The 27,000-nt window shown below is 34.7% G+C and overlaps 1 protein-coding gene across 2 annotated transcripts in view; it reads left to right on the forward strand.

The window, feature by feature from the left end:
* The window catches only part of TRHDE (thyrotropin releasing hormone degrading enzyme), a 388,884-nt gene that overhangs the window by 228,580 nt on the left and 133,304 nt on the right, over window positions 1–27,000 (forward strand). For both annotated transcript variants that reach the window (XM_054444303.2, XM_054444304.2), the window contains one exon: window positions 287–424. In XM_054444303.2, coding sequence (XP_054300278.1) covers window positions 287–424 — 138 coding nt within the window. The remainder of the gene's footprint in view (window positions 1–286; window positions 425–27,000) is intronic.

Consider the following 27,000-nt stretch of genomic DNA (forward strand, 5'->3'; position numbering starts at 1 on the left):
TGTCCATATTTGCTTTAGCCACTGTTAAAACACAGAGTTCACTGTTTTTATCTATTTAGGGACCAGTGTAGTCCATTGATTTTGTTTCATGTTGTGCTTAAGTCAACCACCTTTGTTTTAGAGTAACTTAAGGAGCATTTTTATTGGGTTCACTTTAGAGTTGAGTCATGCCTTGGAAGACTGATGAACATCAGGAATTAAGTGACACACATTATGTTCATGTCATCATATACATTATATCTAACTATGAATCACCTATGATATTGCCCCATCTACTGTATTGCAGGAAAAGCAGAGGTTTCTGACCGATGTTCTGCATGAAGTGATGCTGCTGGACGGTTTGGCCAGTTCCCATCCAGTATCACAGGAAGTGCTGCAGGCAACAGATATTGACAGGGTGTTTGACTGGATCGCATATAAAAAGGTGGGAATAAAGAACAAAGTGCCAATTAGATATTTCATTACCAAGATAGCTAAACTAATTCATGTTAGATGTATATATTTTTCTTTATTTCCGGGCAGATAGACATAGACTGTGAGTTAGAAAACAGAGTCACTAGGTTCATGTCATTTTATGAGCTACAGCTTTGCTTTAAAAGTTGGCAAAATGGAGATTAATGTTTGCCAAATAATGCATAGAAATATTGGAAATATTAATCAATAAATATTTGGAGACTCGATATGAAATTGCTCTACAGATGATGTTATGTAAATGTCAGTTTTTATTATTAATAAGAGGGCTGACCCATATAGTGACAAATTAATTTTCACCAATGTCCTTAAATACTAATTTATTTTGATGGGCTGATGCAAATGGATATAGGTAATGACATGATACATGCATCTTATAAACATTATTTAAAAGAGATTTTGAAAATTAAACATGTTTCCTGAATAAGCATAACAAAAGAAATTTTAAAGACTAGACTTTGAATGGCAACGAATAATTTTGAGCCAATGACTAGATATAAAAATAAGGCAAATATGAATTTTTCCCATTGTTACTTGGATTAGGATTTTTCTTTGTATCTCTTAGTTGTTCTAATTTTAACATGATGATGTGCCTCTTAGTGTTTTACATGCACTAGCCACTTAATAATAGTTATAATAGGATCAAAGTCTGCTGTGATCTTTAGTGTAGGTTAAATTGCATTTGTTGGAATTTCTATGTACTTTTTTTTTTTTTTTTGAGATGGAGTCTCGCTCTGTCACCAGGCTGGAGTGCAGTGGTGCCATCTTGGCTCACTGAAACCTTCACCTCCCGGGCTCAAGTGATTCTCCTGCCTCAGCCTCCTGAGTGGCTGGGACTGCAGGCATGTTCCACTACACCTGGCTAATTTCTGTATTTTTAGTAGAGACAGGGTTTCACCATGTTGGCCAGGCTGGTCTTGAACTCCTGTTCTCAAGTAATCCACCCGCCTCGGCCTCCCAAAGTGCTGGGATTACAGGTTTGAGCCATGGCGCCCAGCCTGGAATACTATTCTTGATACTCTGTGAGGGATAAAAAGATATCATGAATAACAGCATGGAAATAACTAGGAAGTTAGAAGTTATCCCCTGAAGCATTTATTGTAGTTAACACACAAAAAATATTTTGTTTGGGTCCTGTTAGTCCTCCAACTTTGTTCTTTTTTTTTTTTTTTTTTTTTTTTTTAAGTTTCTTTGATCCTTTGCATATGAGTTTAAGAATGAGTTTGTAAGCTCCTACAAAACTTATACTGGAATTGCAAGAAATGTGCATTATGTTTATAAAACAATTTGGGAGAGTTGACATCTTAGCAATATTGACTGACCCATGAATACAGTATGCCTCCAATTCCTTTAGGTCCCCTTTATTTCTATCAATGATATAGTTCTTAGTGAATACGTTTTTCATATATTTTTTTCAGATTTATCCCTAAGTATTTTACATTTCCGGGCTATTGTAAATAATATTATTTTGAAATTTCATTTCTAATTTTTGTGTTGCTGTACATAGAATACAATTCATTTTTGCATATTTTTCTGGTACAATGTTAAATAGGAGTGGTGAGAGCAAACCCTTGTGCTGTTCCTAATTTTAGAAGCAATACCTTCAGTCTTTATCCATTAGGTGTGATGTCTCTAAATATTTATAAATGCCTTTTATCAGGTTGAAGATGTTGCATGCTATTTTGACATCGCTAAAAGTTTTAATCAGAAATACATGTTGACTCAATTCAATGCTTTTCTCCAGCATCTATCAAGATGGTTATATATTTTTTGTTTTTTAGTTTGTTAATACGGTGAATTATAATGATTAATTTTTTAATGTTAGACCATCTTTGCATTCCTGAGACAAATGTCATTTAGTCATAATATATTATCCTTTTTATAAATTGTTGGATTCAATTTGCTAAAAACATGTTTAGAAATTTTGCATCCGTGCTAATAAGGGATATTAGTGTGTAATTTTCTTTCTTGTAACGTCTTTCACCTTGTTGTTACTATAGTGCTAGCATCATGTAATGGAAACTATTATCTTTTTCAACTTTCTGGGAGAATTTGTATAAAATTTATATTATGTCTGTCTTGAATGTTTGTTAGAATTTACCAGTATAGCAGTAGGGACCTGAAATTTTATTCCTGGGAAGGTTTTTAACTAATGATTTAATTTTGTTAATAATATGGTGGGTTATTTATTTATTTTAATGTGAGCATTGGTAGTTTCTTTCTTTCTCAAGCACTTCGCCCATTTCATCTAAAATGTTTACTTTATTGGCATAAAGTTTTACAGGATATATTCCCTTATTATCCCTTTAATGACTGTAGCATCTCTAATCATACAACCTCTTTCATTCCAGATATTGGTAATTTGTGTATTATTCCTTTTTTTGTGATTTGTCTAGCTGGACATTTATAAATTTTATTGATCACAAAAAGCATCTTTTGTTGTAATTGATTTTCTCTCGATTTCTATTTCATAGATATCCTCTCTAATCAATATTTCCTTTTTCTACCTACTTTGAATTTAAATTCTTCTTTTCTCTAGTTTCCTAAGGTAGAAGCTGAGGTCATTAACTTGAGACCTTTCTTCTGTTCCATTTTAAGCATTTATTCTGTAAATTTTTTTCCTAAGTGTACAACCTACGAAATCTCCCAAATTTTGATATGTTGAAGTTTCATTTTCATTCACTTTAAGATACTTGCTAATTATCCATTTCATTTGTAAATTGCCTTGTGTCTTATTCAGAGTGTATTATTTAGATTACAAATATTAGAAGATTTTTCCAGAAAATTTTCTGTTATTCATTTCTTATTTAATTTTATTGTGGTCAGTGAATATACTCTGTATGACTTGAATCTTCCTAGATTTATTATGGTTTATTTTATGGCCCATAAGTTGATATGTGTTGGTAAATGTACTGTATCCACTTCAAAAGAATATGTATTCCACTAGTGTTAGCTGGAGTGTTCTATAAATGCCAATTAGGTGAGGTTGGTTGATAGAGTTGTTCGAGTGTTGTGTATCCTTATTGATTTTCTGTCCACTTATTCATCATGCTTTCTTGATGGGCCTTCATTGTGTGGATTCACTCACGTAGTACCAAATCAAACATCTAAAACTGTGGAGAAAAATAGTGACCCAGTTATCTGCTGGCATATCTGAAAAATAATTTTCAAATGTGAATATGGAGAAATGAGGATTAAAACATTGAGGCTGAAATTTCAGGGACTTCATTTTCATAATCTCAGCATCAGGCCTTTATGTAAATTCAGTTTCTTAGCCTTGTTCTTTGATTTGGCTTCACTCAGTTTCTTCCTGTAAGAAAACTAGTATGTGCATAATGGGTAATAACCAATTACTTTGTAAGTGGAACAAAGGTAAACTATGTTGGGTTTTGCAGGTTAAACCACATCATTCTGCGATGTATGACAGGTAATGTAGATGATTCTGGAGACATAAATAATAACTGCTAACATTTATTACATGGATACTCTGTACTAGTCACCGAACTAAGATTTTTACATTTATTATATAATTTAATTCTTATAAGCATCTGATGGGGTTGTTATGATCATAATCCTCACTTTAAAGATAAGTATGTTGAGTTATGGTAAATTCAAGGATATGTTTCCCAGAAAATTAAGTTCCAGAGCCAGTATTCTTAATTATTTTCATATTTGATTAGCAAGTTTGGCTGGAACATTTATTCCAAAATCATTTGATAAGCCTGTGCTTATGTTCTAGGCACTGTGTGCTGAGTAGAAGAGATATAACAATCAATAATACACAAAGGAGAGAAAACATATAAATAAACCAGTGCAGTAACATATGAGTGTTATCCAGCAATATTTCCATATTAAATGTTGACACCTACCTGAAGTCATCTTAAGCCATTTATTCACTCGTGTTGACTAAATAATGGGTAAATTCTATATGTAGTATTAACTTTCAGAATAGTTGAATTAGGTATTTACAATATCATCAGAAATCTACCTTTCTTCAGTTTATTGGATCTCTTTCTATCTGACTTAACTTCTAGATGATCCTTAAGATGTGCTAAGACTCATCTCATACGGGCCTCAATCTTGTGACTCTAATGAGCTCAGAGAAAGAGTAAATTGACTCCCATCCGATAGAAGCTATATCTGTTTCCCCAAAGGGCTGTGATTTGTTTTGATTAGGAAATAGATTATTACTGGCCAATCCTTGTGTCCACAGGGATGGAGTATTCTGACTGGTCAGTGAAGATCATGAGCTCATCCTCTGTGATGTGAGACAAAAGTCCCATAGTGGGTAGGCCCCCTGGGATCACTCAAAGTAGAGGAGGAGCAATTTCTGAAAGAAAATGATCAGTAGAAAAAAGTTATGGATGCCACCTCAGAATCTAAGGAGTTATGATAGAAATATGTACAAGATACAGTCACGAGACAGGGGAGTAGAGGGGAACTGTGAAAAAACAAGAAAATCATTCTTTAGAGGAAGCTCAGAAAAGAAAACTGGTGATTAAGTGGAACATCAAAGAGTTAAACATGATCATAGCAGAATGTGAATTTTGGGTAGCAGACAGGCTGGAAGAATAAGCTGGATACGAACTTGGAAGACATTTCCTTTCGCACTAAGAATGTTTTTTGTTTTTTTTTTTTGTTTTTTGTTTTTTTGAGACAGCGTCTCGCTCTGTCACCCAGGCTGGAGTGCAGTGGCATGATCTCAGCTCACTGTAACCTCTGCCTCCCGGGTTCAAGTGATTCTTCTGCCTCAGCCTCCTGAGAAGCTGGGATTATGGGTGTCCACCACCACGCCTGGCTAATTTTTATATTTTTAGTAGAGATGAGGTTTCACCATATTGGCCAGGCTGGTCTTGAACTCCTGACCTCATGATCTGCCTGCCTCAGCCTCCCAAAGTGCTGGGATTACAGGCGTGAGCCACTGCTCCTAGACAGAAATTTGTATTTTATCCAACAGGTTAGATAGAACCAAGAAGAGTTTAAAGCAGAGGAGTCAGGTAATTAAAACTGCATTCTAAAAAGAATATTCTTGTAGATGTAGAGATGGAGTTAATATTGATAGATCTGGACAATTCAGGAAAGATTGTAGACACTGGAGTTGTAGAATGTATCACTTATATTTTGGAATGTTGTATGTAACACAATAAAAATTTCTCGCCACTGCTCTTCTGCGTTCCTCTCCCTAAAGATCTCTGTTACTTGTCAACATTAACCTCTGCCAACAGTCAACCCCTCATTGCATCAGTGTTTTGCTAGCTTATCATCTCTTGTAATTATTTCCTTAATAATTATTCTAATTATTCCCAGTTCTGTTTTTTGTTATTCTCCCTGAATAATAATTACAATACACTTTAAATAGCTTTTTATAAAGAAATGTATTATAATGGGACAGAAGATTATAAAAAAATAAAGGTTAGGAACCAATAGACCAGCTACTAATTTGGGATTGAATTTAAGAGCTGACTGCCTTTGAAGAAATACTGAGTAATATTCAATATGGATAGTCCCAAGACCATTATTAAAAGAATAAAAAACTCCTAAAATTGCAAGCATTTTTTAGAGTGGGAAGAGAAAAACATGAAAACTACTCTATTTAAAAAAATTGGATCTGGTGAAATAACAAGTTTCCCATTTTAATAGTAGATTGAAAATGCTTTTATTCTTAAAGTGTAATGGAAGCAGGAAAATACTGTCCATAGACTGGAAAGACTGGAATAGATGGATTGAGACAGTCTTTTTGTTCTAAAAGCACAAAGGAAACAAGAATCAGTAACCCAATGACCTAGATGATGAAAGTGAGTGAATGCTCATTAAATTTACATATGATGCCAAGGTGGAGAGGGTTGCTACAGGCTTGGAAGAGAAGAACAGGGTTCAAAATCACTTCAATTTTAAAGAGCATCCTTTACAAGCAGGAACATTTTTTCAGCAATTCTTATGTCGTGGTTAGTATATCTGTACACCAAACAAAATTACATAGAATAAAAGGTAAGATAATTAGCAAGTGAAAAAATCTTCAAGGGATCATTGGGGACACATTTTTAAAAAGTGATGGTGGTAGAAATTTAACTTGCTGTGCTTTGCCAATATATTCCACACCTTATATTTGAAAATCCTTTGACCAACAGAAGTCAACATGTGAAATTTCTATCATCTTTAGAAATGAATAGGAAAGGCCAATCATCCATTTGTATCTATCACCCCTTGTAATACCAGGCTCCCCATCCACAACATCATGTCAGTCAGGTGATGATTAATGCACAGAGAGAGCACTATTAATGCTACACACAGTATGCCTTATTTCTGCAAGGGGGAAAAAAAGAAGATGCCTTTCTTCAAGAATGCAACCCAGCTGGGCATGATGGCGCATGCCTGTAATCCCAGCACTTTGAGAGGCTGAGGTGGGAGGACTGCTTGAACCCAGGAGTTTAACTCAAGTCTGGTGAACATAGTGAGACTCTGTCTCTACAAAACATTCAAAAAAATTTTTAAAATTAGGTAGGCATCATGGTGCATGTCTCTAGTTCCAGCTATTCAGAAAGTTGAGGGAGGAGGAATGCTTGGGTCTGGGAGTTAGAGGCTGCAGTGAGCTATAATAGTTCTCCTGCACTGCAGCCTGGACAAGAGAGGAAAATCCTATTTCAAACAAACAAACAAACAAACAAAACAAGAAAAGAATGCAACCCAATAGAAGACATAAAACACATGAAATAAAAATAGTGATTATCCTATGAGTACTACAAAAGCATATCTGTCATTTAATGATCAGTTACTATGTACAATGTATTTTGTGAAATGCTTTGCATGTATTATCCTATTTATTCCTGACAGAAAACTTGGCATGCAGGCATTTTTAACTCATTTTACTGATGAGAAAACTGACACTTAGGTACTTAAGTGATTGCCACAGCATCAGATATTTAGCAAATAAACATTTCAGGATTTGACGTCAGATATATCTAAATTTGAATCCTGAGGTCTTATCTACAAAGTCTTTCACAAATAAATGTATTTCAAGGCAAGTTATGATATGGACCATCTCAGTGGATGGCAACTCCAAGCTCCCAGGCTACCCTTGATCCTGCCATCCAGAGACAAGGATATCTTGTCTGCGCTATCAGAATATTTCCAGAATCTAACCTCTTCTCATCCCTGTCACTGTTGCCACCAGATACGGTTTGAATTTGTGTCCTCAACCAAATATCATGTCAAATTATAATGCCCATTGTTGGAGAAGGGTCCTGGTGGGAGGTGATTGGATCATGGGGGCAGATTTCCCCCTTGCTGTTCTGATAGTGAGTGAGTTCTCATGAGATGTGGCTGTTAAATATGTATACCACCTCGCCCTACTCTCTTCTTCCTCTTGCTCAAGCCTTGTAAGATATGCCTCCTTCCTCTTTGCCTTCCACCATGATTGTAAGTTTCCTGAGGCCTCCCAACCCATGCTTCCTGTACAGCCTGCAAAACTGTGAGCCAATTAAACCTCTTTTCTTTATAAACTACACAGTCTCAGGTAATTCTTTATAGCAATGTGAGAACTAATACAGAAAATTGTTACCAGGAGTGGGGCATTGCTGTAAAGATATCTGAAAATATGGAAGCGACTTTGGAACTGGATAATGGGCAGAGGTTGAAACAGTTTGGAGGGCTCAGAAGAAGACAGGAAGATGTGGGAAAGTTTGGAACTTCCTAGAGACTTTTTGAATGATTTTGACCAAAATGCTGATATTGATATGAACAGAGATGGCCAGGCTGATGAGGTCTCAGATGGAGATGAAGAACTTATTGTGAACTTTGAACTTGAGCGTGATGGTTTATGGTATCTGGCGGAAGAAATTTCTAAGCAGCAAGTCATTCAAGATGTAGCCTGGTTGTTTCTGATAGTGTATTCTCATATGTGTGAGATGATCTGAAATTGTATGAAACTGGAACTTAAATTTAAAAGGGAAGCAGAGTGTAAAAGTTTGGAAAATTCATAGCCTGGCCATGTGATAGAAAAGAAAAACCCATTTTCTGGGGAGGAATTCAAGTGGGTTGTAGAAATGTGTATAATAAGAGCTGAATGTCAATAGCCAAGACAATGGGAAAAATGCCTTGAAGGCATTTTAGAGATCTTTTAGCAGCTCCTCCCATTATAGGCCTGGAGACCTAGGAGGGAAGCATGGTTTCATGGGCCAGGCCCATAGCCCTGCTGCTCTGTGCAGTCTTGGGACATGGCACCCTGCATTGTGGCTGCCCTAGCTCCAGCAATGGCTAAAAGGGGCCAAGGTACAGCTTGGGTCATAGCTTCAGAGGGTGTAAGCCATAACCCTTGGTGGCTTCCATGTGGTGTTAAGCCTGTGGGTGCAAAGAGGACAAGAGTTGAGGCTTGGGAGCCTACACCTAGATTTCAGAGGATGTGTGAAAATGCCTGGGTGTCCAGGTGGAAATCTGCTGCAGGGGTGGAGCCCTCATAGAGAATCTCTACTAGGGCAGTGTGGAGGGGAAATGTGGGGTTAGAGCCCCCACACAGAATCCCCTCTGGGATATTGCCAAGTGGGGCTGTGAGAAGAGGGCTACCATCCTCCAGACCCTAGAATTATAGATCCACTAACAGCTTGCAACGTGTACCTGGAAAGCCACAAACACTCAATGCCAGACCTTGAGAGCAGCCGTGGGAACTGAGCCCTTCAAAGCTACAGGGGCAGAGCTGCCTAAGACCTTGGGAGCCTAACTCTTGGATTAGTGTGACCTGGATGTAAGACATGGAGTCAAAGGAGGATATTCTGGAGGTTTAAGATTTAATCACTGCCCTGCTGGGTTTCACACTTACGTGGGGCCTGTAGTCCCTTTGTTTTGGCCAATTTCTCCCTTTTGGAATGGGAGTATTTACCCAATGCCTGTATCCCCATTATATCTTGGAAGTAACTAAGTTGTTTGGATTTTATAGGCTTATAGGTGGAAGAGGTTTGTCTTGTCTCAGATGAGGCTTTGGATTGTGGACTTCTGAGTTAATGCTGGCATGAGTTAAGACTTTAGGGGACTGCTGGGAAAGCATGATTGTATTTGCGATGAGAGAAGGACATGAAATCTCATTTTAAATTGCAATCCCCAGCGTTGGAGGAGGGCCTGGTGGAAGGTGATTGAATCATGGGGATAGATTTCCCCCTTGCTGTTCTCATGATAGTGAATGAGTTCTCATGAGATCTGGCTGTTTAAATGTGTGTAGCACCTCCCCCTGCTCTTTTCTTCCTTCTGCTCCAGCCATGTAAGATGTGCCTCCTTCCTCTTTGCCTTCTGTTATGATTGTAAGTTTCCTGAGGCCTCCACAGCCATGCTTCCTGTACAGCCTATGGAACTGTGAGCCAATTAAACCTCTTTTCTTTAAATTTTCTAAATTACCCAGTCTCAGGTAGTTCTTTACAGCAATGCGAGAATGGACTAATATACCACCCCAGTCTGAATCAGCACCATTTTGCCAGAATCATTTTCTGCAACATTTCTCTGCTTTTAATCCTGTTCTCCTACAGCCTGTCTTTATCAAGCATTCAGAGTGATGTTTATAAAACCTGTGTCATATTGTGCAGTTCTTTGCTGGAAATTCCATAATAACTCCCCCCTCCACACACACACACAAAATGATAATAAAAGACACAGTCTTGACCCACAAATCCCTTCCTGATCTCTACACATTCTATTCTCCCCAGGTACTTATAGACCCCCGACTCTTATTTTATTTCTTATCTATCTGAATTCTTCTCTATTACTCTCCCTAAACTCATGGTGCTACTGTTCTACCAGCTCCCTTGTTTTCCCTGAGCTCTACCAAACTCCCTCCCGCATGAGGGCCTTTGAACTAACCTTTCTCTTTGTACGAAAAGTGTTACTCCGCATAGTGTCATGGTCCCAGCTTGCTCTCCTTGAAACCTTTACTTAAATGTCACCTTCTCAAGAAGACCTCCCATTTAAAAAGGGAACTGACACCTTCAGTCTTTTTCCCACTCATTTTTCTTATTCTGATCCTATTATGTTTACTATATTGTTTGACTTTCCACTTTCCCCCATTGAATGTGAGCTTCATAAAGGCAGAGATCTATGTCTAGGTTTATCACTAATGTATCTCTAGTACCTATTATACTGCCTGTGTGCAGTAAGCACTCTGATAAGTATTTGTTGAGTTAAAGTAAATGTCAGAAAAACAATATAAACAAAACATTCTGGTGTTTCAGACGGAAAGATCCCATCTGTTTATAGGAATTAGGAAAAAGAGTTGGCTCTTGAAATAGGATTAAGGAGTTTCCAAGGTAATTCCATATGAATTCCAGAGGGGAAAGAAAGATTGTGTTGCCCAGTCATTTAGTTTTCTAATGGGTTGAAACCATTAGATGAATCACATGTGGCCTGACCCCTCAGCCCTGGACCTCATGGGACCCCCTTCTGTGAGCTCAGCTACTCTCCTGCTGTCTCTTCCCTCTCCTACCTCAGGCACAATTAGCCTCCTGTTCTTCAAGTCTTCCTGGCTCTTATTTTTCTAAACAGGTCCTTCTTAGACTTTGCTTTCTGAGACTTTACTCACAGTGAATCAGTTACATATATACTAACAAATGAATATAATAGATCACTATTTTGTGATACTCTTTAGATATTCTACAGTATCTGGTATATTACATTTATTGATTAAATATAACACCTGTGGTCATTTCTGTAAAATGGTTGGACAATAGGCTTTTAGTGTGCTATATGATGGCAATAATAGGAGATAATAGTATCAGCTATTTTTTGCCACTGGACATCCACTTATTTAATCTCCCACACTTGTAACATATGAGGTATAAATTATTATCTTCAATTTAGTAAATAGAGGCCTAGAAAGTTTAATGATGTGCTTCAGCTCCTAAGCGTCAGACCTGGGATTCACATCTTATTGTTTCTAACTCATATGCTTTTCATTCTGCCAGGATTCTTGTCTATTGTGCCATTGTTTAAATAGAAAATATGATTTGGGTTTTCATTCCATGAATGAAAAAAAGTGTCTTATTTAAAAATAAGTAACATACTAGCATGCATATCAAAAATAAAGGTTGTAAAATCTGAGAAGTATAAGCACTGGTTATGATCATCTCATAAGGAAAATGTGAACAAGCTTGGGACTGAAAAAATTACGCAAGGGAGAAAAAGCCATAAAAAGAAGGGAGAAAGAGAGATTGATTTTGGAACATTTGGAGATAAAGCCTATAGAAAAGCCTAAAGAACTTACATATGTCCACCCTGGAAGATAGAGGGCTAAGAGATGACTTAATAATTGGCTCTAATATGTGAATGGTCATTATGGGAAGGCTGCTCGCCACTTCTCTGTCAACATCAAGGTCAGAGTAAGACAGATGGACTTAAATTACAGGAAGAAATTTCAGTTAATATAAGAAAGAACTTCTTGACATAAACGGCAATTAAACATTTTAATATGAACTACTTAGGCTTGTGAAATCTTCATTCTTTGATATTCTTTAGAAATAAAATTTAAAGTGTGCTCCCAAATTAACAAATTAAATTGGAGAACTATTGAAAAAATTCCTCCTGGATATTAACTTCACGTTACATAATAGTCAGATAGTATAAAATTTACAGCTTATCAGAAATTAATTTTGTATTTGCGTATTTATGTTTGTATCATTAAATTTCTTTTTGTTATAAATATAGAAGTGTGAGTGGTTTAGAAAAGAACTACTAGCTTCTTAGGTAAACAGAAAAAAATTAAAAATAATTCCCATCTGTCTCTGAATGGTCTACTGATATCTATTAAACATCATCAAAATAATTTCTAGATATATTTTTGTTATTCTTTTTCTTTGTTACCAGACTTTGCTTTTGAAGCTAAATCAACATTATACTGGACCAGCAGCAAATTTAAGTCATTCTGTAAAGAAAATGCCTATTTGCCTTCATAAAGAAAATGTACATGGTGGGAGGAGATACTTTTATTGATATTTTTGTGATAAATGCCTTTACCATTTACTGGTAAATTATTAATTTGTGCATTTTGCTGATGGAGACAAGTTTTCCTTTGCACACATATTTCACTGATTCATCATCATTTAATGGTTTCTTTTTATTTTTTCCTGTGCGAACCTTAACACTTAAAACAGCTTGTTTTCATTCTAGAAACTTGCACTTCTCCCCATTAGATGTCCATCTCTGATTTGGCATTTACTTGATGAGCCTGAAAGAAAAAGTCTGTATTTAATAAAAATAGGTAGCAGGTTATTGAATAGAGTAAGGAATAGATTAATCCTATTCAAAGATTCTTGTTATCCTCTCCTGTCCCTCTTTGTGTCGCATTGTATTGTTGTTAACTAATGGTTTAGATAGCTACTTTTGAATTCCTCTGTTGCACACAGTTTCTGCTTTTTTACTTTGCTGAAAAGCTTAAGAAGGTGCAATGTTGGTTTTGACTCTATTCTTCTGCTTTCTTACGCTGGCTTTGTGAGAGCCAAAGTGGTGATCTCATGATATGAGAAGCTTAAGGGCCATTAGCTTGCAAAACTTGGCTGTAGTGAGATTCTGCTTTCACGGCTTTCAGAAATACTTCTACAGCTACAGTTGTTCCTGTCTTCTGCTTATGCAAAAAGCTTAGTTCTAATGACTTTTGCAGTCGGTTTACTTATGCTAGACTTCATCAACAGTCATAATGAAAAATAAAAAGTTAGTATTTCAGTTACTATAAATGGAATATATAATATATTATAATTATATAATATAATAATATATAATATAAATGGTAATATAGATTTTTTATAGATTTTTCAGATTGACAGAATTCTATAGTACTTAGAAAGGAATAAATTAAGATGTAAAGGATAAATAAGCAAGGCAACTAGAATCAAGGGTTGACATTTTGATAAATGAGAAGTATACAGGAAGGAAAAGGAGAATAGGAATAAAACTTCCTATTTACAGAAAGAACACTTGGAGAAAATTCAGAATAACCATATTTAGAATATAAGTAGTGTTTGTACATCTAACCATATTGAAAGAGGTTGAACTGAATTGATCTTTCCTGTGGAGTAATTGTGAATGAATTGTGTTTTGGCATTTGAGGAACGACTTTTAATCAACATAACCACACACCAATTTTTAATCAACCACATATGGTATGTTAATGAAATATAAACACCTTCAAAAGCCCTATACAGTTACCAATGTTACACATAATGTTCAGAAGCATTAGTACACAGTTGTTTTTACCATTGAGGTCACCTTTTATCACTATTTCCTTTTCGTGTAGACCTAAATATTATCTCATTTCATTATAAAAATTGTATTTTTGAAATACTTAAGAATTCAGGGCTTTATTAATTAAAGACATATATAAACCTCAATCAGAGTTTCAGTTTCAAACAGGTGAAACTATGTTGCTCCACGGGGCAGATACAATTCTAGTCGAACAACAAAGACACCCTTTCTCTTTGGCCCAAGTATTATTTTCTCAGGTAAATATGTTATTTCCTTGGAAATGATGAAATTGTTTCTTTGGACATACTCTCCCAGATATTTTTATGGATTCTTTCGTGGGAGGCTAAGGACCATTTGATGACCTACTGGAAAATTATCTAGAGACTACATGTTGTCTATATTTATTTTCATTCATGCTATTGCATATTTCCTAGGAGAACCAAAATCAAGTCGTTGATTTCTCTGCTTTTAAAAATAGAATGTCTTTCAGCTTTTTCTGAGTTAATTTTGAATTAGTATTAGGAGGCTTAACTGTGATTTCATACAACATACTGTTACCTTGAAGACGCAGATTTTTTTTTTTAAAGTACAAAATCTGGCTTTTGTCTTAAAGGCATTTTCCCAAGCAGGAGAATTTAAGCACGGTTTTTAAGGTTTCACAGAAATAAGAAAAGAAGACAAAGCTGAAGGTGAGAAGTTTAGTGGGAGGCCTCCCATAAAGCCAGGACCTTAAAGAGTTACACCTTAGCACACAGATGAACTAGAAATAAACCTATCCCCATCCTCAGGGGACTACAAAGAAATTACCTGTTCCAAACTTTGGCAGCAAGTGAAAACGGAAAGAAAATTTCTCCTGAAAATTAGCAACTACAAGCAACCTTTGACTGGCATCAGATCTCAGATGAAAACCATCTTGGTACACTGTGAACCTCAGGCCAGGATTTAATTTAAAATGGCTGGTCCTGGACTAGACGGTATCCCCAGATACCAGACAGACACTAAAACATATCCTTTCTAGAAAAGCCCACCTTCATATCTCACCTCAAAAGATTTCCACAGATAAATCTCAAGGAAAAAAAAACAATTTACAGTCAAAAATCACCAGTCACATGAAGAAACAAGTTTCCACGAATATGAGACAGCAGAAACAATTAAGAGAAGAATCATTTGTGCATATGACTAAGACACTGGATGCATGACTTAGAGCATAAAATAATGTATTAATAAATTTGAGGAAATAAAAAGAGACATTATAAGCAAAATGTAAGCAGATATAACGAACAGTGAGAATTCTTAGAAATGAAAATGCAATAACTTAAGAATATAGCAAATATGACAGATAAGTTCATCACAGATTAAAAAAGAGCTAAAGAGAGAATTATAAACTAAATGATAGAAGTGAAGATACTGTGTATTCAAGAGTTATGCAGGAGACATAAAGATGTATAGAAAAGGCAGTGAGAATTGGTAACACATGGATTCAAGCCTTCACTTACTTTTTCAATCCTTTGTTTCTCTATCAAATTATAGCTTCTTAGCATCAGAAAATTTTTGCCTGAAACAGTGACATCATTTTTAGAAATGGAGCTCTGAGTTCGATCTAAGTCTTAAAGTAATAAGGTTCACGCATCAACACAGCACAATTTTATCATCTATATTCTCTTTTATTACCATATTAAAAGCTTGAATGAGATAAAACTAGTATTAACTTTTAAAATTGTACTTTTTTCACATTAACTGTTATTTATTGAGTGTTTGCTATGTTCCCAGAGTTTTACCAGATATCATGCAATTTAAACTTTAAGCTGAAAGATAGTTAAATTATTTGGCCCAGACTCATAATAGCTCGTGAGTAGCAGAACCAACATTTCAGCCCCACCTTCCTGAATCCAAATTCTGCCCTGTTGTGTGATTGCCTGATCGCATAGTCAAATAGGTATTGACTTTCACAGCAGAGAATACTATACATGTATCCAAATAATTTTTCCTTTCATCTCACCATTTATTTCTTCCCTTTTTGGAAATAACTTTCAGATACAATCTCATTCTTTCCTACAAAACCAGTCTCATGATTTTATAATTCCCAAAGAGTCTACCTTGATGAGATATTTTAATTTGCATTGCCTCCCTTCTCTTCAATCCCTATTTTACCCTATTTAGTATTTCCTGGCTTACCCTCTGAATTTGAGCTAACAGCATAAGGACCTCAGAAAAGCGCTAGGCCAAGGCTATCTTGGAGCTCAGAGACCCTGAGTGGAGATGAGCATGGTGTAGAGGGGAGAGTGTGAGTCGCAGCAATTCTGAGAAACATGGTTTGGCTTCTACAGAGTAGAGCACATCCAAGCAAACCAACTTGTGTCGTTTAGTTGTGTGCTGCCTCTCTGCTATCATTTTACAATAGGATGCAGTTAGCTCAGTGCCATAAAAATATCTGGCTTAACATAGAGAATTTTTGGTATGTATTCCCCTGGTAAGTACTATAAGCCCAAGTAAAGCAATGACCAAGCAGCTGAATGTCTGTGTTTTGCTTACATATTCCCCAAACTGTTTTCCAGCTCCACGATTTTAAGATGAAATGTGCAAACATTTATTGCCACATCATTTTCCTTCTGGAAGGGGATCTGTCACAGCAGGAATCTTGCTACTAAATTGGAGCCGTTGAAACTATTTCAGTAGTCACATTCGTTAAGAGTAAAAGCAAGAGTTTTAAGTGCTGTCTAATGCCTAAAAATGTTTTTCCAGTTTGAAATGAGTGTGGTGGTAGGGTTAGGGAAAAGTTAGCATGTTTCGAGATAGTTACGTCTGAAATAATAATCTCAGTTAACATGTATATAATACTATGTACCAGATAATTTTGTGTACGTTTTTTATGTATATTAAGTCATTTAATTCTTACAACAATCACATGCTATATTAATACTCTTTCCATCTCCATTTTACAGATGAGGACACTGAGGCAGTAACTTGCCCAGCATTGCAGTTAGTAAATGGTGGAGTCAGGATTCAAACACCGGCCATTCTGTCTGTGCTCTTAGTCACCTACACCAGACTGCTTAACCTTTGATTTCTTTTTATGTTTATAGAGCACCTTACCCATAAAACATGAAGAAACACTCATTTCTTTTTCAGTAGAGTTATTATATTTTGTAATTATTTACATATATCTGTATGTCCTTTTAGAATTAAAGTTTTTAGAAATCCTAGTTATCACCTAGTGCAGTGACTTACAGATAGTGAGCAAAAACTGATACTTATAGTTCAGGATTTAGAATGAATTTAACAGTGATTAATCCTGCTCTCCAAGCCCACAGAAGCTTTAAGGTAGTCTTGCAAATTGAATTTCTAGTTGCTTCAGATTACTAACAGCAATGAGTTTTGATTTTTTTGATTGTTAAACATCTAGCATGAAAAGAGAAATAAACATGGCTCTGTACTATGAAGCAATATCATACTTTATTAATAAGTGTTCCTCTTAACTTTTTTAAGAGTTTAGTTTGAACTAGTCACATCTCTTCTGAAAAATACTGGAGAATAAAACTTCTTTAGTTTGCTCTAAATTACTTTCCTCAAGCACCAGTGATAATCCCTTTTTCTGGTGTCCTGTGATGGCTTCTACAAACCCAATGGAGAAGTTAGGAACATGCAGAGCATGCCCCTCACCTCTGAAATGAAGGTCATGGAGAGTAATGAACATACTCGCCTCTCCACATCCCCTGATGCCTTTGTCAGCTCACAGTCTGACTGACCATTGATCTGCCCCTTTATGGCAGTTTTGTTCCTAATTCCACTTTTGTTTACTTTAAGAGCTAAATCTTTCACTGTTTTCCACTTCTGCTTGAGAAAACATTTTTATAGCTTTGGGACCAAATGTTTTTTATCACCTTATTTTAATGTCTCTTATCAGTGACCCTGTTGTAGGCAGAAGCCATGATGTTGCTGGTGGATTACATGAGAAACTTGCTGCAAGTGAAATAGAACACCGTTTCTTTTTCCTGAAGAATAAGGATATAAGAGTAACTTGCTTTTTTTTTCTTTCTCACGTTTGCTCTATGTTAAATCATAAGAACGTTAAGTTACCTTTAATTGTTTTAAAATGAAAAGCTGCTAGATCGCCAGGTATTAGGGTGTTTATTTCTTCTAGGCTCCTGTTAGTAGCAACTGTCAATATTTCTTCTTTTGGTTAATGGAAAAAGAATGGAAGAAAGCTAGAAGTAGAAACTTGCTGCCACATACAAAAAGCTAAAGTTTGGAGAGGCTGTAACTGGACCTGTGATGTGGATGTTTGCTTAGAGAGTGTTAAATGCTTACTTATAGGTTCCTAGGGTAAAGGGCATTGTTTATTTTTACATACATATCTTGAGAAATTTTATTTTATAAAAGTTGTGCTTTCCAAAATGTAATTTGTGGAATGCCAGTTCTACAATATATTTTATAAAAATTATTTTCTTACCTTTAACTCAGATAGTGAAACTTCAGATTGCATTGATTTAGCTTAATGGCATTACACAAAACTGCACCTTCAATGAAAAACTTAAACAACGAATTTCTTTCATGGGCTTGCTGAATACACTCTAATAAGACTGTATTTGCTTGTCTTGACATAAAAACTTGGGCTGATTCTGCTCATGATACACCACTGTCAGAAGAGTTTGCTTTGTGATAAATGGCTTGTTTTAGTTCCCTGGACGATATGTTTTTGCGTTTTGAAATTCACCAGGGACAGAATAAATCTGTGCTTTGCCACTCTGAAAACAAAAAGCAAAAACTGGAAGTGAAAGCTGTCCTGTTTTACAAGCTGGGATGGTGATGATTATTTACCTCATTGACAGACTTCTAGATTTTATCAAGTCCTCAGTACTAACCTGCTCTCCATTATCCTCTGCTATGCACAGCATCCACATTGAAGTTGTGACTTCTGCCTTTTTGGAAGAAAAGCAAAGAAATCATCCATTTCTCAATGATATACATGAAGAGGCTAATTTATTTTTTTGAGAACAGCTGAAGGTGGCTTGATGAAACTTTAATCAGGGCATTTTGTCCTCTCCGTAAACTCTCCCTGAAGTCAGAATAGCAGAAAGGGAGATAGAGAAAACCTTACTCAAGCAATTATTTCCCTTATCCTGCAAATATTGGTAGAGTAAAATAATTTTCTTAGCTTCCAGAAAATCGGTCATATCATGTATGAGTGAATTCAACAGTGAAGATTACAAAGTGTCATTCAGTTACCAAGCCCATGCCCTAGACAAGATTTTTTTTCTTGCTTCTCTACATATATATGAGTGATAAAACAAGGCGCAGATCTCAATTGGTCCATTTCCTTTGCAGATTAATTGGTATGATGGAAACATCAGTTATGCTGGTATTCACTTGTAATACATATTTTATTTATTATGGATCTAGCAGGATGGTAAATTCAGTTTTATAGCACAGTGGAGTTTGAGAAGCATGGCTTTATTCAATATTGTTCTTGAACTCAGTGATGGCCCATCTGTGTAAATAATCTCATCAGCCTCTTATGTGAGCCCATCCTTGAAGATTTCCTCGTATGGATGCTTAATGAGAAAGTATACTGTGCTTTTGTCCTTGTCTGTTGTGTCAGAACACATGAGATGTTCACCACAACTGCTAAATAAAACTTCTACTATAAGAGGAGGCCCTGCAACACTTTGTCTGAAAGAGGAAGCAGCTCATGTATCCTGGTCTTCAAGGAAAACAGACAATCCTGGGCACACATGAAGGGCATAGTTATTTATGGTTATGTCTAGTGAATCCTTTTCATGTGGAAAGTATGACTGAAATTCCAGAGAACTGACCTCCAAGACTCAAGTGTCCTTGACTTAAATTTCCTTAATTTTCCCTGGAATCTTTTAACACCTGTTCTCAGTGATGCATTCATCCATCCAAGACAAAGCTTATACTAAGACATATTTGAGTCTGGAGTTTCTGAATTAGATGAACAAGCTATAGATGTTTACACAAATTACCCTGTGAACGAAAGTGTACTCTTATTTACTTCAATTTAATGGTGTTTTAAAAAGTCACTTGAACATATTCATGGTTTAGGAAAAATGGTTTTGAAAAGCTAGAATCTCCATTTAAAATACGAATAAAATAACTTTGTCCTTTAGATATGTGCATTGTTTTTAAATTTCAAAATATTCTATTTTGAAGTCAAAACCCAGTTTTAATTTTTTCCCAAGGTTTATCATTTCTAAAAATATCAAGTCTTTTAAAACTAAATAATGTAGTATGATGAGATATTTAATAGATTAGTAATCTAATTAAAAATCAAATTAAAAGATTGTGCCTTGTATACCTTGGGATGACATTATTGAAATTTATACTTAAATTTGTTTGCCTTTACCATATATAATCACAAGGAGCCTTGAAATACTATACTAGACTTCTCATGTTTTGTGTGTGGTTTGTGTGTGTGTGTGTGTGTGTGTGTGAAAGAGAGAGAGAGAGAGAGAGAAAGTTGGTGATTTTTCGGCCATTCCCTTCTTTCCAGTATCAGTGAACTATGGTAGGAAAGAGTTTGGGAGCCACTGTTTGATTGTGGAAAGTTTTTATAGAGAAAGTTATTCTTTCTTTTAGGTCAATACTTAAATTTTTAATACAAAAAGAAAATATAGTTTATTCAGACTCTACCTTTTGAAAAACAATCTACGTGTACCATTAGTGATTAATGCCAAATAGTAAGGCTTTCATGGTTTAAGGAACACTTTCTGCCTTTAGTATTTCTGTTTCAGTCATTTTTTCCCCCTGCGGTCGTTATTTAACTCCCAGTGTAGTTGAGAATCAGCTGACCACATCTACTTCACATAAAACGTTTGTACATTTGAAAATTATTATTAAGTGTTTGATTGGCCCCCATTTTTCCAGAAAAAAATTATATCTAGTTTTTAAAACTTTTTATCTTATCTATGGATTTTTTCTGCTGTCCTCTGACATTTTTACCTATAACTTTTTTCATCACATAGTTATTACAAATCATGTTCAATATAATGTGTTTGCTGCATGATAGTTTATATCCCAATATCATGTCCGTTCTGAACAGTTTCAGGATACTTGGGAGCAAATACATGTATTCTACTGTTGTTTGACTGGATTGATTTCTTTACACATTTTTCAGATAATTTATTGCTAAAGTCCTTTTTCTTAGCAACTCACACAATAACAATTGCTTACTTTTTGTCAGCTTTTGGTAGAAGATTTAGAAATACTACCTCAAGACTCCAGCTTCTTTGGGCTTGGTTATTAAGCTCATAATTGATATTTTATGTGGTTGGGATGACTGTACTTTCTAAATGTTTTGTTGATGACAAGTCATAATTCAAAATTATTCTTGAAAAATAAATATGCAAAGATATTTTCTCAAATACTGTAAAATCATTTCTTCATACCCTGCAAATTTTCTCTGGCAACAAAAGGATTACACAAAAGTGCCTGCCCTCTGCCATAGTTCATCCTTTACTAAATGTCACTTTCTTTAAGGATATACTTGGTTATGTTTCAGCTGAATGTAGAGTGAGTGAGGTGTGTCTGCACATGGATATCTGAGTTTTGGAGCCATGTGTCTTTATGACTTTGATATAATACTAAAATAAACTTTTATGATTCAGAATTATAATTTAATGATTAAGTGGATGAGATTAAGAAAAATGATGAAGATATATATATTAAGAGTATTAGGGCAAATCGATAAAAGGGAATTGTAAGTTTGGGAATCAGAAAAGAGGAGTAAATGTAAATGAATAGTAAATTCTGCATCTAGTTTTAAACAATTATTTTCTTCTTGACATCTCTACTTGGGTTATTTCTAGAAAACAGAAGAAATATTTACTAAGGATTAGTCTTTGTCTCAAATAATACTGCTCTTATACTTATTTACTGTTTTATTTTTTCCTATCATTTCTTACTAATATTTTACACATTAATGCAGTTACTCAGTTATCTAGTTTAACAGGTATGGGTTGAATGTCTAGCCATGAAGCAAAATACTGGGTTTTGCAGAGCATGGCTCCTCCATTCCTGATTCCTAATGGTATGGCAAGTATGTGTTATGTATAAATTCTCAAATAAGACAGATTGTTCTATTTCCTACGTTATTTATCAAAAACAAGTGCTATAAAATTGTGAAAATAGTTTTAATTTTGACTTGAATTGGGAAAGATTTCTTAGAAATATGTGATACTAGAGTTATGTCGCATAAAGTTAAGAATTTGATTTAGGGCAATTGTGGAATTTCAGGCATGGAGAACGTATACAAAAATAAGGATAATGGGAAGTACAGAATCTGTTTCAGGGACCAGAAGAAATGGCCATTAGAGGCAGGAGACCAGACGGATAACTCTTTTCATAGTCTCTCAAAAGGGAATATTATTGGGAATGATAGTAAGAGGAGTTTAAAAAAAATAAAAGACAAAATAAACCAGAGTCTGAGAGAAAGATTACGAAGAAGAGACAGATTCAAGAAAATATTGTTTTCATAAGAATCACATACCCATTATTTTTTCTTATTTTAATATGTTAAAAATATGAAAGGACTGACATATGCTATATGTATTTTATACACATCATTATTATATACATCAACATACACAATAAAATATTAGAAAAGAAAAACTAGAAAAAAGTATGAATTTCATCATGTAACTAAATGTGCTTTAAACTACTTTATGAATAACTTTCAAATATTCAGGTATTTGGCATTTTGTTGCAAAAATGAATGTTTACATTATTCAGAAAATATGTAGCATAATACATAACTTTTTAAAGGCTAACACTATGCTCAACTTTCAGACAAAATATCTGACACTAAAACTTTACAACACTAATATATATTGTTTTTTGCATAATAAACCATATTTACTTAAGTTGCTACCATTCAGCCAATTCCAGCCATGCTGCTTTAAGATTATGCCATCTTTTATATTAGATGGAAATTGGGGAAGTATTTTGTATTCAAAATGTACCTGAAATCTAATTTGTAATAATTCTGTTAAGTATTTTATTTGTGACGTTTTCTGGCACAATATTATGCAGGCATCTTTTAAAAGCCTTGTTTATTTAGTACCTTTGAAATGCCTTCTTCACTAACATTAATCACGTATTTTTCTTAATACTCTAAATTTCATATTCTTTCTAGCTGTGATAGTTTAACTCTGACAAGGAACAATTGTTCTGCAATAAATGACAAGAATACTATTTGTTGGCTGATATTAAAAACACAAACGATGTTGTCTTCGTGTAGTTATTCTGCAGCCTGTTACTCACAACTGAACTGAATTTGGAACTGAACTGAAAATGGAATTGAAAAATATTTAGATTTTTTACAAACAAATAGTGTTTTCTGAGCTTCTTTTTTTTTTTTTTTTTGACAGAGTCTCGCTTTGTCCTCAGCTCACTGCAACCTCCACCTGCCGGGTTCAAGTAATTCTCCTGCCTCATCCTCCTGAGTAGCTAGGATTATAGGAGTGTACCACCATGCCTGGCTAATTTTTGTATTTTTAGTAGAGACGGGGTTTCACCATGTTGGTCAGGCTTGTCTCGAACCCCTGATCTTGTGACCCCCCCACTTCTGCCTCCCAAAGTGCTGGGATTACAGGCGTGAGCCACTGCACAGGCCCTTCTTAAAACAAAATTAAATTAGTTTTACTCATTCAATGCTGTTGTTAGTTTGGGGCATTTTAGTCTTCTGTTGGATCCAGAAATAAACAAAATAAATATTTTTAGCACTTTTAAACCATTGCTTTGCTAATACCTTTATACTTTAATGGTGATTATAATATATTCACTAATAATTTTATTCTTAAAATAAAATAATTATTCATTAGATCTTCATTGTTTAAAAGTTACCTCAAGTGTCTGACTACATTTAACTTACTTCATTTTTCCTCTGTCAGATAAGTTTATTTTAAATAAAAACCAAAAAATTAAACTATAGGACTAAAATACTCTTAGAAGGCTCCAGAGATAGATCATGGTGCTTAAGCCAAGAGGAGTAAGAAATTTATATAAAACATGACTGAACTAAATGAGATTAATTATAAGGTGTTGCAGGTTAGCAATTTTCCCAAAGACTCCTGTTTGTTATTTTTAAATAAAAATCTCAACTGAGAAATTTTTAAACATACAGAGGATATTGCCAGATATACATATACTCAAGACCCAAAGTCAGCAGTTATTATTATTTTGTTTGATGTATTTATATAGGACTTGTTTTAAAGAATAAAACATTAAAGTCCTCTAATCCCTTTCTTAACCCCCGTCCCTCCCTCTCTTCCCAGAGATAACCATTAAAGAGAAATAACTCTCATTCATATTTTAATACTCAGACCTCTATTTTATTTATCTTTGCTGCTATACAATATGTAAAAAGCACAGTTTATAAATCCTATTCACGGGCTGACGTTTGTTTGAAGTTTTTGTCTATTATAAACTATTGAAATTAGAATTAGAAATTAGAAACAGTGTTGCAAATGACCTCTTTCTACAGGTGTCCTTGTGTTCATGTGTGAGTGTTGGTCATTCTGTGTATCCAGCTAGAGAAACTGTGGAGTTGGGAGGTACATGCATCCACATTTCCCAACTCAATTTATCATTCTTCCACACACTTAATGCCTACTTCTTTTTTCTTAGTGTTCACATTCTGTTATCCCTCCTCATTCTCATCTGATTACTCTGCTTTTATTTCACTAAAATATCAGAAGCAATAAACAAATCAATGTTCTCACACCTCCAGCCCTGCACATCTCACCTATCAATTCCTATATACTCTGCTTCCCTTGCTATTTGTCACAGTGGATGAAGGTCTGTACTATGATATAGGCCAATGCCTCCACTCTGTACTGGACTCCATCCTCTTGTCTACTCTAGGATGTTGGTCATGTTGAGCTGTTTCTTGTCTTCTGAAACATCCATTTTTCCTTCTCTACTCAATTATTCTTCCCTCTGTAGAATGTTAAAATATTTTGATCTTAGTAAAAATTCCCTTGACTTACTCCACCCAGACTATTTTTATATCTTTACACTCTTAGAACAAAAGCCCAATTTCTCTCTTCTCTTTCTCTTTTAAAACCCCTCTAATTAAGCTTTCATTCTTATCATTTAATCAAACTTTTCTTGTCAACTCAAAAATTAATTCCATGTTGCAAAATCCAGTTTTCATGGTAGTTGACTTGCTTTCTTAAGCACATTTTGTAGTGATAATCATTTTACGTTTGAAACACTTTCTTCATTTTGTTTCCTAGAAGCTTTTTTTTATTTTTATTTTTTTAACTTTAACCAGCTCATTGGCCATTTCTTTTTCATCTCTTTTGAGGAACTTAATTACTTTTCTCAACCTCTAAATATTGGAACTCCCAGGACCTATTCTTCAGATTTTTTTTTTTTGATCTTCTTCATCTATTCTTGCTCTTTGTGGGAGCCTGGGACTTCAAGCCCTACTCCGTCTCCAGACTTCTAGATTTCAAAATCCGGTTATGCTTGTTCTCTCTCCCTGGAATGTTCTTCCTCAGTCATCAACATGGCTTGCTTCTTCATTTGATTCCTTTCTCTGTTCCATGTCAATTTATTAAAGAAATCTTTCCTGATTATCTTACGTAACATATGAGAGCCTATTCCCCAGCACTCTCTATCCCCTAACTCTGCTTTATTTATTTTCAAAGAAATAATGGGTATTTGATATTATTGTTGTTTCTTTGTTTACTAACTGCCTCTTTTGTCTAGAATATAAACTGCATGGAAGCTTTATTTGGTTTGTTCTCTGCATCATTTTCAGACCCTATCGTAGTGCCTTACACAGTAGGCACTCAGTAATTGTTTGTTAAATGCACAAATAAACTAATCTTAACATTTATTTTAGCATAACATTTTCTTCCCCAAAGCATTTGTACCTATGTACACACTCCCACTAGAGAGTTTGAGAAGATCCTGTTTTCTCACATCCTCATCTGTGCTTATTATTGTTAAATTCTCAAAATTTTGTCTGGGCAGTGGCTAGGAAATGCTCTCTTATTGTTTTAATTTATATTTATTTGTTTGTTAATGAGATTAAATCTTTTTCATGTATTTATTGCCCTTTGGGTTGCTTACTTTTTGAATTTTCTATTTATATCCATTGCCCATTTTCCAAGGGGGTCTTTGTTTTTTAATCTGTTTTCCTATTTATTTTAATAATTAATTAATGAGAGTTGTTTTTTGTTTGCATTCTGGATACTAATCTTTCATTGCTAATAGTACTGCCGCTTGTCTGTGAATTTATGATATCTTTTATCATATAGATTTTAAAGTTCAGATGTAGTCTGTCCATTTTCTCCTTTATACTTCATGCTTTTTGTTTTGTTTTAAGTATCCTCCTTTATCCCAAATTCATAAGGATGTGCTTTTTTCATTTCCTCCTAATATTTTTAAAGTTTTGCATTGTATATTGAGTTCTTTAATCATCCATTTGGGTATTTTTTGGTGATATTTATTTGTTGATGTTGTGATGTCCAATGTAATTTAATTTTACTTTAGGTAACCAATCATTCTAGTGTGATTTACTGAATTCCCTACTCTTATTCTGCTGGTATCACATACCATCTCTGTCAGCTATCACAGATATCAGTATTGGTATATCTGCAATCCCTTGATCTGGTCCCTAGTTTGTATGTTTATTTCTGCTCCAACATTACCGTCATAGGGCTAACCACTGTAACTTTATAGTTTTGTTATGAAAAGAGATGATTTACCATCTTTTTCTATTTCAAAATTGCTGTTGTTTACTCTTTGCTAATCCATGTGAATTTTCAGATCAAGACAATTTCTGTGAAAAAGAAATTATTTTGAGAAGTTTACAGGTTAATTTTACGATATTTGACATTTTTGCAATAACTTTTTCTAGCTTTCTAAAGAATATAGTTCTTCATTTTTACATCCTTGTGTGTTTGGTTAAGTTCTATAATTTTCTCCATGAAAACTCTGTACAATTTTGAAATTTTTCTTATTTTGTTTTGTTTTATAATATTTGTACTTTTGAGAATAAGACTCAATAAATTAATTCCTTAAATTCAATTTTAGTAACACATATTCTTTTGATTTTATTCATTAATCTCATGTCAGAGATTAACTTAGTGAAAAAATAATTAATCTCTTTGCTATACTCTTTTATTGATTTTATATATTGCTTCTATATATTCTTTTAGATTTCTGTGAGAACTTTCACATCATCTTTGAATTATGATAATTTACTGCTTTATTTTTTGAATTTCATTTGTTCATTCATTTTATTATACTTTTGAATGGAAATATTGGTAGAGTGAATTCTTATTTTCA

Source organism: Pongo pygmaeus, chromosome 10, assembly GCF_028885625.2.
Source record: "Pongo pygmaeus isolate AG05252 chromosome 10, NHGRI_mPonPyg2-v2.0_pri, whole genome shotgun sequence".
NCBI lineage: Eukaryota > Metazoa > Chordata > Mammalia > Primates > Hominidae > Pongo > Pongo pygmaeus.